Below are 11750 nucleotides of genomic sequence, written 5' to 3'. Positions count from 1 at the left end.
AGAGGGGATGGCCGCGCCGTAGTCCTTTCCCCTCCATTCTCCTCTTGGGGTTTTGGGCACGCACACTCACCTGGCATGAGTTTCAAACCTCTGGGCCTGGGACTCAAACTGTGGCCGGCCATGCAGGAGTCCAGTGCCCTAACCACCACACCACCTGCTGGCCCCTCTGAAGTCTTTCCCAAGCTGCTGATCAGGAACTCGAACTGCGGTGGGCCATGTGGGATCCATCATGCGGTCTTCACCACCATGCCACCGGCTGGCTCCCCCCCAAGTGCCATTTATGATTTGTAGTTGAACCATCTGTCATGACATCCCCAAACTGTCGCTATGAAGAGACTAGGAAGGGTGTGGGCAGACTCAAGGCAGGGGTGCAGGACTGGAATGTGTCAAGAAAGGGGCCAAGGGGCCCTGGCCCTGGGATCAGCGCCCCTGGCCATGGGATCAGCGCCCTGGCCGTGGGATCGGCACCCCTGGCCTTAGGATCTTCCCGGTCCCCCTCGGGTGCGCCTCCGCCAGCTTTAAGCCCAACACCAGCTGTCACAGCAGCACTCTCCTCTCCTGTTTCCCACTGATGCTCTCAGAGGCTGAGCTGAGGTTGGGGTGGGAGGGGCAGGAAGCATCGCCTGGGGCAGCCTCAGACGTCACCAGCCAATTCTGATTCTTCTTTTCTCTTTTGCTTTTTCCAGCTACCATCAAACCACCTGACGTGACCTGTATCCCCAAAGTGAGATCCATTCAAATGATCATCCATCCTTCCCCCACGCCTGTCCTGGCAGAGGATGGCCACCGGCTGACCCTGGAGGACATCTTCCCCGACCTGTTCTTCCGCCTGGACCTCCAAGTCAACCACACCTACCAAATGGCAAGTGTGTGTCTCCCCCGGCCCTTGCCTGCCGGGAAACCCCTCTCTCTAGCCATCTGCGTTTTAAGTACTGGGTCCTCGGGAAGTCATTTTTTGCATATACATTTTTGCATAGAAAAATATGTCATGACGTTCCCGGCAACCTAATAGAAAGGAGACGTATTACAGAAATGAGCGTTTCCCACATTGCGTTCCTCGGGACGTTCCTGGAAGCCTGGCAAATGTCGCGGCCCACAGCCTCTTCTGACCCGTGTCAGCCCACACACACGGCAGCATGCAAAGGCACTGGCAAGGCCCGCAGAGCCGACTAGTTTCAATTTGTCTCATCGATTTCTCTCAAAATTTGGACAGAAAAGCTCCTTTCCTTTTTCTTTTGGCATAAGATAGACTTTATTTGTTGCCTAACTCAGCAGCTTGAAAATTACAACAAATAAATGGACAAATAATTAAATATTTTTTTAAAAAAAGCCAAGGGCATAAATGACCCAGCAACATACAAATTACTGCTTTTTAGACTTAAAAAGTATGTGGCATTTTCCCTGTGGTATGTGCCACTGAATGAATGTTTTTCCCCTACTCCGTGGTACCTGCACTCAGAGAGCTTGTAACCTAGGGGGAGGGCGGGAGTTAGAACAAGAATCGAACTGCCTGCCTCTGCAGGGAGAGGGAGCCGAGGGCGTTGGGGGTGGGGCAGATCACCAGCGCAGCAAGTTCTAGAAGACTTGCAGGAAGCTTCCCGGTGACCAAGCCAGCTCCCGAAGTATGCCAGGTCCGACGCCCATACCGAGTCCCCTTCACCACAGCCCCGTGAGCCACGTGCTACTCTTCCCGTTTCCCAGATGAGAAAGCGACTCAGAGAAAGTCGGTCACTTTACTGTTGAGCAAGTGATAGCACAGACAGGGTTCCAATCCGATTCTTTCAGAGCCCTCTGTCTGCCTCCACTGGCCTAGCTGCCCACCCTGGTCAAAAAGAGCAGCAGAAAAACCTAGGAGAGTCTTAGAAAGGCACACAAACTGGCCAGCGCACAGAGACTGCGAAGCTGTTTCTCAAAACAGCGTCCCAGGGACCAGCAGTTAGCATAATGGCTATGTCGCTGGACTCCCACGTAGTCGACCGCGGTTCGAGTCCCGGACCCGCTGGCTTAAACTCACACCAGGCGCGTGAGCGTGCATGCGTGCCCAAGATCCTGAGAGGAGAATGGAGAAGAAGGGATTGTGGCGTGGCCATACCCCCTGGGGGGTGATGTGGTGTGGCCATCCCCCCGGGGGGTGATTTGTCGCTTTCTGTCTCTCTGTCTCTCTCTGTCTGTCTGGTGAGCGCATGCGCCCTATAGCAAAAACCTCTTAAAAACAAACAAACAAACCAAAAAACCACAAACAAACAAACAAACAAAAAAACCAGCGTCTAAGACTAGCAACATCAGAATTCCCCACAGTGCTCACTCAGAAGGCAGGCTCTCAGGCTCCCCCCGACCTGCCGAGCCAGTGTTTACAGCTGCATTCCCTGGGACCTGAATTTCAGTGGGCAGCCTGCATGCTTCCTCCCCACCCTGAGGTTTGAGAACCCGGATGCCGAGGAGCCCTGTGAAGTGCAGCGCTGAGGCTAGAATAGTTCGTATGTATTTCAGTAGCTGGGGTGTGGGCGGGGCTTACTGAGCGAGAGCGGGCCTTATCACAGCGATTTGGGGTAAATATTTGAGGCTTTCTTAACATGTTATAGTTATTGATCTGTAATTTACTGAGTTTGTAGTCAGAGAATGGACGCCGTGTGATGTCAGCCTTTTATTTATTGAAGTTTGTTTTATGGCCCAGCAGATGGCCCGTCTTGGCGAATATTCCTTCCGTACTTGAAAAGAACGTGTGTTCCGCAGTTGTTTGGTGGAGTGCTCTACAAATAGCAATTAGGTAAAGGTGGCCGATGGTGTCACAGAGATCTCTTAAGTTTTACTTGATTTGGAGAAGGGACCTATTCTTTATTGCTTTAATTTCCTATAGGGCCCATGTGCTCACCAGGGAGACAGAGAGAGGCAGGGAAAGTGAGAAAGCACCCTCAGAGGGGATGGCCACACGGCAGTCCCTGCTCCTCCAGTCTCTTGGGATTTGGGGCATGTATGCACACATGTCTGGCATGAATTTTAAGCCACCAGGTTCACGATTCAAAGCACAGTTGGCCATGTGGGATCCAGCTGCTTTCTCTTCCATGCTACCTGCTGGCCCTAGGCCCGTTGTTTTTGGTGGTTGTTGTTGTTTTAAGAGAGATTTTTGCTATAGGGCATGTGTGCTTGCTAGAGAGACAGTGAGACTGAAAGTGAGAAATCACACACGTTCTCCCCCCTGGGGAGATGGACATGATACAATCCCTCTTCCTCTTGGGATTTCAGGCACGCACACACACGTGCCTGGTGTGAGTTTCAAGTCACCAGGGTCTGGGGCTCAAACCACAGTCAACTACACAGGAGTCCAGAGACATAACCATTAAACCATGGCTAGTCCCAGGCCTGTTGTTCTTTTAACTGCTGGGAGTATTAAACTCTCCGATTATGATTGTGGACTTATCTGGCTTCCCCTTTAATTCTAGGCATTGTTGCTTCATGCATTTTGAAGCTTTATTATTAGATATATACATTTATGGGGACCAGCAGATGGCGTAATGGCTATATCGCTGGACTCCCATGTAGTCAACCGCGGTTCGAGTCCCAGACCCGATGGCTTAAACTCACGCCGGGCGCATATGTATGCAGGCTCAAGATCCCAAGAGGAGAATAGAGGAGAAGGGACTGTGGCATGGTCATCCCCCCTGGGGGGTAATTTCTCGCTTTCTGTCTCTCTGTCTCTCTCTGTCTCTCTGGTGAGCGCACACGCCCTATAGCAAAAATCTCTCTCTCAAAAAAAAGATAAATACATTTATGATTGCAGTATCTTCTTGATAACTTGACCCTTATCGTTATAAAGTGTCCCCTTTTATATCTAGTGATACTCTCTGTTGAAATATACTGTGCCACCATCCAGCCCTCTTACAGTTTGTGTGTGGTATATCATCTTACATCCCTTTTCTTCTTTTTGGAGAGGTTTTTGCTTTAGGGCACGTGCACTCACCAGAAAGACCAACAGAGAGAGAGAAAGTGAGAAATCACCCCCCAGGGGGGATGGCCACACCACAATCCCTTCTCCTCCATTCTCCTCTTGGGATCTTGGGCACGCACGCACACGTGCATGGCGTGAGTTTAAGCCATGGGGTCCGGGACTCAAACTGCGGTCGACTACATGGGAGTTCAACAACATAGCCATTATGCTAACTGCTGGTTCCCTTCCCTTTATTTTCAACCTATGTCTTTCTATTTAAAATGTACCTTTTGTAGACAACCTTCTGACAGTCTTTATCTTTTTTTAATTGAGATAATTCACATACCATAAATTTCACTCTTTTAAAGGATACAGTTCAAGGTCCACCCTCGTGGGCTGGGCAGAACTGGGGTAACAGAGCTGCAGAGCTGGGAGCCACATCACAGTTCTGAGCCCAGGGTTGACTTGAAAACATGCTGGGCAGGTGTGTGCATGGGCGCCCAGGACCTGAGAAGCTCGAGTGCTGAGGAATAGAGCTGTGGTGGGACGAGACCCTGTGAGGGGCTCCTCTCTTCTCCGCTCCCTTTCTCTTACATGCACTGTCCATTATGAATAAAACAAACGCTCTCACAAGTAATTCAAAGGTTTTTATTGGGTTGTCAGAAAAGTCATGATGTATTTTTTCTTTTTATTTTAAAGAATTATTTTATTTAACTTTATTTATTTATTTATTATTTTAATTTGCCCGGGGAGAGAGAGAGAGAGAGAGAAAGCCACCGGGTTCGGGAATCGAACCACAGTCGGCCATATGGGAGCCTAGCACCCTTAATCACCAAGCCACCTGCCAGCCCCACATGATGTATTTTTTCTATGAAAAAAATGCACCGTGACTTTTCTGACAATGCAACAGAATACTCACAAAGTTGTGCGATCATCGTTACTAATACTCTCTACCCTATTGACCTACCTTCAAGTTCTCTACCTCTCGTGTCATTTCCAGTCTGTTGTTAAGATCATTCAGGGACTATTTATTTCAGGCATTGTATGTTTCAGTTCTGAAGTTTCCTATTTTAATAGTTTTTTGTATTACACTGAAATTTCCTATTCTTTCATTCCTTGTGAGCATATTTTCATTCGCTTCCTTGCACATAGTTAGACTGCTGTTTAAAATCATTATCTGCTCATTCCAACATTTCGGTCATCTCGGGCTCAGTCACTATTGATTGTCTCCTAATTCTGGGCTGCATTTTCTCTTTCTCTGTATGTCTATCGATTTTGAAATGCATCCTACACATTACAAATGCTATATTGAAGCGACTCTGGATTCTGTTATATTTCTCTAAAGAGCATCTGTCATCTGGTTAAGGGCAAGGTTTCTCTCAAGGTTTTAACCACCCCGCAGGTGTAGACCGTGGTCTTCAGTCTAAAAGACATAAAAAGGGGGAAATTCACCCAATGCCACCCCCTTTCCCCCCCTCTCTAATATCTGCCTGCTTCTGTTTACTCTCCAATGCCCTTAGGGAGTTATTCTTCATTTTGGTCAAAACTTACAGCTGTTCACTTTGGGAGAATTGGTTCCAAAAAAGCCAAAAATTACTAGAATTGAAATGAAGAAAGATCAAATGTGGAAATGGGAGCGAGATGTGGGCAGGAAATCAGGGGATTACTGGGATGACATGAAACGGAAGTAGTGAGGACCTGGATCAGGGAGAAGGCGGTGTAAAACTCGGGAAGGGAGGAGTCGTGGGGCCGCGGCAGGCCCCCTGGAGCTGTAGCACAGATGTTTGACATGTGCGAGTTCCACAAAACAGCACGTTGGGAAATCCACCTATGCACACTTTCCTGCCCTCTTTCACACTCTCCCCACACGCGTATGGACAAATTACCCTAAAAATTAACATCTATGTGCCTAGAAAAGGGACGCAGGGGGCCTGCAGGTGGCATGGTGGTTAAAGCACTGGATTCCCATGTGGATGGCCGTGGTTTTAGTCCTGGACCCACTGGCTTGAAAAATAATGCCAGCTGCATGTGCGTGCGTGCCCAGGATTCTGAGAGGAGAATGGAGGGTGGTTTCTCACTTTCCCTCTCTTTCTCCAGTGAGTGCACACACCCTATGGCAAAAACCTTTAAAAAAAAAAAAAGGTGGGGGGAGTCGATTTTAATTTGCCCGGGGAGAGAGAGAGAGAGAGAGAGAAAGCCACCGGGTTCGGGAATCGAACCACAGTCGGCCATATGGGAGCCTAGCACCCTTAATCACCAAGCCACCTGCCAGCCCCACATGATGTATTTTTTCTATGAAAAAAATGCACCGTGACTTTTCTGACAATGCAACAGAATACTCACAAAGTTGTGCGATCATCGTTACTAATACTCTCTACCCTATTGACCTACCTTCAAGTTCTCTACCTCTCGTGTCATTTCCAGTCTGTTGTTAAGATCATTCAGGGACTATTTATTTCAGGCATTGTATGTTTCAGTTCTGAAGTTTCCTATTTTAATAGTTTTTTGTATTACACTGAAATTTCCTATTCTTTCATTCCTTGTGAGCATATTTTCATTCGCTTCCTTGCACATAGTTAGACTGCTGTTTAAAATCATTATCTGCTCATTCCAACATTTCGGTCATCTCGGGCTCAGTCACTATTGATTGTCTCCTAATTCTGGGCTGCATTTTCTCTTTCTCTGTATGTCTATCGATTTTGAAATGCATCCTACACATTACAAATGCTATATTGAAGCGACTCTGGATTCTGTTATATTTCTCTAAAGAGCATCTGTCATCTGGTTAAGGGCAAGGTTTCTCTCAAGGTTTTAACCACCCCGCAGGTGTAGACCGTGGTCTTCAGTCTAAAAGACATAAAAAGGGGGAAATTCACCCAATGCCACCCCCTTTCCCCCCCTCTCTAATATCTGCCTGCTTCTGTTTACTCTCCAATGCCCTTAGGGAGTTATTCTTCATTTTGGTCAAAACTTACAGCTGTTCACTTTGGGAGAATTGGTTCCAAAAAAGCCAAAAATTACTAGAATTGAAATGAAGAAAGATCAAATGTGGAAATGGGAGCGAGATGTGGGCAGGAAATCAGGGGATTACTGGGATGACATGAAACGGAAGTAGTGAGGACCTGGATCAGGGAGAAGGCGGTGTAAAACTCGGGAAGGGAGGAGTCGTGGGGCCGCGGCAGGCCCCCTGGAGCTGTAGCACAGATGTTTGACATGTGCGAGTTCCACAAAACAGCACGTTGGGAAATCCACCTATGCACACTTTCCTGCCCTCTTTCACACTCTCCCCACACGCGTATGGACAAATTACCCTAAAAATTAACATCTATGTGCCTAGAAAAGGGACGCAGGGGGCCTGCAGGTGGCATGGTGGTTAAAGCACTGGATTCCCATGTGGATGGCCGTGGTTTTAGTCCTGGACCCACTGGCTTGAAAAATAATGCCAGCTGCATGTGCGTGCGTGCCCAGGATTCTGAGAGGAGAATGGAGGGTGGTTTCTCACTTTCCCTCTCTTTCTCCAGTGAGTGCACACACCCTATGGCAAAAACCTTTAAAAAAAAAAAAGGTGGGGGGAGTCGGAGTCAAATCCTCGGCTTTTGAACTTCCAGGAACACAGACCTGACCCTTTAAGGGAAAATCCATGGACCATTTAAGGGCAGTTAGATACAAAGGCTATGAGATATGATTAGTCAAAATGGCTTTAAGGGTTGTGCCTTGAGATTGGAAACAATGACGTTACCAGGAGAATTAGGGCGTCAGAAGCAGGTGCAGGTTGCAAGACCCGGCGGGAGGAGGGCAGCATTTTTGCACAGGTCGAGGTCAAGTTGCCCACTAAGTGCTGGCTAGCAGGGAGGGGCAGTTTCAGCCAGAAACGCTCCAGCTCTCTCTGAGGTAGATTTGGGAGTTACCTACACACGGGCGATCGCGGGAGCTGTGGGTACAGGCAGGACCACTACCTGGCCACGGCGTCTGTGAGAGAGAAGGAGAAACAGCAAATCTCACAGAACACTGAGGGGCTAAAACCAGGGACAAGCAACAGCAAGGCAGGAGGAAAACCAGAAAGACGGCGCGCACAGCCAAGGGAGAAGAGCGCAGGTCCGTGAGGTCAGAGACACACGGGGGATGAGAAGCAAAAAGCAGTCTCAGAAGAAAAGCCACAGAGGCAAAGGGACAGAGGGCTTGTTTGAGTGATCTGGGTGACAGAGTGACAACTGTCAGCACTGCCAGACTCGAGAGCCCAGTGGGCTCCAGAGAGACAGGAGTCTGGACAGGGAGGCGGAATTTTATCCTGTGATAGGGGCCAGGCCATCAGAGGATTTTGAACAAAAGAGCACTGTAATTGTATCGTGTTTTTCTTTCTGTCCCCCCCCCATAGGGGGTGCATAGACTGCACCCACTGGAGAGAGACAGAGGGGGAAAGTGAGAAATTGCCCCCCCAGGGGGATAGCCACTACAATCCCTTCCCTCCATTCTCCTCCTGGGATTCAGGGCACGTACACACACATACCCAGCATGATTTTCAAGTCACCAGGTCTGGGCCAGCCAAACCACAGTGGACCATGGGAGTCCAGCGCCTTCACCACCACGCCATCTGTCGGCCCCCGTTTTTCCTTTTTTCTTTTTCTTTATTCTTTTTCTTTTTTCTTCTTTAGCTTTGGCATGTGTGCTTGCTGGAGACAGAGAAAGAGAGAGAGAGTTCTCCACAGAGAGGAATGGCCACACCACAGTCCCTTCTCCTCCATCTTCCTGTCGGGATTCTGGGCACACATGCACACATGCCCCGCATGTTTCCAGGCTGCCATGTCTGGGACTCAGCTTATGTAGTCCGCCACGTGGGATCCAGCCACCCTAAGCTCATCACCTGGCCGACCATTAGCATCTTGTAGAAGGAGCACTGTGGCCCCGGGAAGAATATAGAGGTGGACGGGGCTAACCCAGAAGCATGAGTCCACGAGGAAAGCTTCTGCCAGAGGCCCTGGAAACAGCCCGCGGCCCAGTTAAGGCAGAGACAATGAAGAAGGCAGGAGAGCTGGCTATGGGCGGGTTTTGGTGTTTGGTGGACCTTTGGGGGTGGTGACAGGAGCACCAGCCGGCATTTACTGACTGCGTGTCTCCTGCCAGACACTGTCCTGAGTGAAAGCTGGGCCGGGCTTGGTCACCGATGGGCTTGGGGATGCAGAGGAAGGTGGAGGGGTGAGGGTGGGGAGCCTCTGGTCCGGGCAGCTGGCGGGGGCATCTCACTGAGCTGAGGAACCAGGAGGCCCTTGCCGGGCCAGAGGGGTCACTCGGGTCTCTCTCCAATTCAGCACCTCAGCGGGAAGCAGAGGGAATACGAGTTCTTGGGCCTGACCCCTGACACGGAGTTCCTTGGGACCATCGTGATCTTCGTTCCAACCTGGTCCAAGGAGAGCGCCCCCTACGTGTGCCGAGTGAGGACGCTGCCGGGTAAGTCCAGCTGCGGCCGACTTTCAAGTCTCTCTCTCTCTTTTTTAGTTTTTATTATTATTATTATTTTTAATTCGCCAGAGACAGGGAGGGAAAGTGAGAAAGCAAGAGCCAGGTCTGGGACTTGAAACCGTGGTTGGTCATGCGGGAGTCCAGCGCCCCAGCAGCCACGCCATTTGCTGGGCCCACAAGTTCAAGTCTTCCTGCGACCAAGGCGAGGGTTGGCATTGCTCTCGAAAGCACAGGGAGGTTACCCGTGTGTGAAGGCCAGCCGTTGTGTGTCCATAGCGGAGTTAGCGGTGGTTATCAAAGCCGTTTCCTCCCCACCTCCAGCCGGCGCCGGGATTTCCCCTCTGATGAGCTCTGTGTACCTGGAAAAGCACACTCACCTGGTGCGATATCCGGGGGGGAGCCTGCAGGGAGAGGGGTGCAGAGAAGATAAGAGGTCCCTCGTTTCGTCCAAAGTCTAACCGTAATGGTAATGGTGTCCGCAGCCACATAGGGGTGACGGGTGACCGGTGACGGGTGACGAAGCGCAGCCCTGGCCATGGTCTGTGAGGCAGGCGACCCTCCTCCTCATTTCACAGAGAAGGACGCAGGCTCAGAGTGGTTGAGTAACTTGCCCAAGGCCACACAGGCGAGGAGGGGGCGGCAGGGCTGGTCTCTCACCCCGGAGGCTGGAGGCCGTGTTCTCACCGCCATGCCACTGCAGGAACCGTGCTGAGTCACCTCCCCGTGAGGTGGTGTCTCCTGCGCACTCCCTCCAGCGTGTTGAAACCCGACTCCTCAGAGGCATCATGGTATTTTTACTAGTGTTTATTTTCGCAGAGTGCTAGACCGGTGGTGGCACTCAGGGATGTCAGGGGTGGTTCTGTCGCAGCCCGGCCACATCCGACCAGAGCTTAATCTGAGAGCCGGCACAATGGAAATGCAGAAGCCACAGAGGGGACGAGGAGGCACAGGGTGACACCAGCTCTCATCTGACAAGTGGGGACAGCAACGAACAGAGGCTGGACCCCAGGGGAATTGGTTCAAGTCCTCGGCGTTGTCCAGAAGCTCAATTCACCGGTTCCCAGGAGCCCACAGGAGGCTGTTTGCCCCTCGGGCCCCAGAGGGTCAGCTTGAGGGGAAGATGTGGCTGGTGGGACGGCTGGCACGGCTGGCACGGCTGCTTGCAGTCCCACAACCCTTCTCAGGACAAGGGCCACTAGAGAGGCGAGAACGAGGCGTGGCGGGGGGGAAACTAGAAAGAGAAACCAGCTTGGTGGGCACCTGGCAGGGAGCTTGGTGAGGCCCTCTCCCCGGGCCTAGCAAGCAGACCCACCCCGTGGTCGCCCCACTGCACCCTCTTTCCCACAGCGAGCAGCCCCACTCGCCACTGCCAGCCCGCGCTCACTCGTGGTGGGCGGGCCTTTCTTTCCAGGGCCACAGCTGCCTTGGAGTGCGTGACACTTCTTGGTGGCCACTGCTCCTGGCTCTCATACACGAGAAGGCAGCTGTCCTTAAGAACGTATGTTGGGACCAGCAGGTGGTGGGGAGGTTAAGGCGCTGGATCCCACAAGGCCAACTCCATGGTTTGAGTCCCAGTCCTGGTAGCTTGAAGACCACTCCAGGCGCTTGTGCATGCGTGCCCGAAATCCCGAGAGGAGAAGAGGAAAGGGGACTGGCATGGTCACAGCCCCCAAGGGTGGTTTCTCACTCCCCTCCCTCTCTCTTTCTGTTCCTCTGGAAAGCACACGTGCCCTGTGGCAAAACCTAAAAAGTAAATAAATAAGGATTATTGGTCCGTGTGTGCTAGTCCACGCAGCTAAGGTACTTTGCTGTGTAGGCTGGGGCCCCATGGGAGGCCCAGGTTCAATTCCTGGCTTAACCTAAAGCCTGACCATGGTGTGTACCTGCAGTTCCGGTGACTTGGGGAAGCTGACGCAGGAGGACTGCACCCTGGTGAGACCACCTTTAAAAACCCAGAATACATCTCTACCGCTTGCTTGGTGCTATCACATTGCCGAGCCCGGTGGTAAATGCTTTAGTTTTACAGACCGGAAGCTCTGGTGCAGAGAGGGTGAGCAGCTTGCCCAGGACCACACTGCTGGTTCGGTTCGCCTGAACTCAAGGGGTTCCAATCACCCTTGGCATCACTGTCCGCATCTGGCCCTCAACTTCACACTCATCCGTCTTCCTTCTGGGACAGTATAGCCTGACCTCGACCCTTATCCCGAGACCACCACGCCCCCAGGGCCCAGAACCCCCACTTGTCTGCCTCGGCTGTCAGGGACATGCACAGAGCACCATCCCAGCGCCTCAGTGTTCAGAAGGGTTCCACAGTCATCTTGCCACCTCCTAATTTTACAAATAAGGACACGAGGCGCCATCGTGTAGG

At 51.3% G+C, this 11750-nt stretch overlaps 1 protein-coding gene across 1 annotated transcript in view; it reads left to right on the top strand.

Moving 5' to 3' along the window:
• The window catches only part of IL22RA1 (interleukin 22 receptor subunit alpha 1), a 27189-nt gene that overhangs the window by 10879 nt on the left and 4560 nt on the right, over positions 1-11750 (top strand). The window contains exons 4-5 of the mRNA XM_006159380.3: positions 687-862; positions 9232-9370. Coding sequence (XP_006159442.1) covers positions 687-862; positions 9232-9370 — 315 coding nt within the window. The remainder of the gene's footprint in view (positions 1-686; positions 863-9231; positions 9371-11750) is intronic.

The sequence above is a fragment of the Tupaia chinensis genome, unplaced genomic scaffold (genome assembly GCF_000334495.1).
Source record: "Tupaia chinensis unplaced genomic scaffold, TupChi_1.0 Scaffold000628_1, whole genome shotgun sequence".
NCBI classification, from domain to species: Eukaryota; Metazoa; Chordata; class Mammalia; order Scandentia; family Tupaiidae; genus Tupaia; species Tupaia belangeri.
The sequence above is the reverse complement of the archived record's forward strand: the minus strand, read 5'-3'. Positions and strand labels throughout refer to the sequence as shown.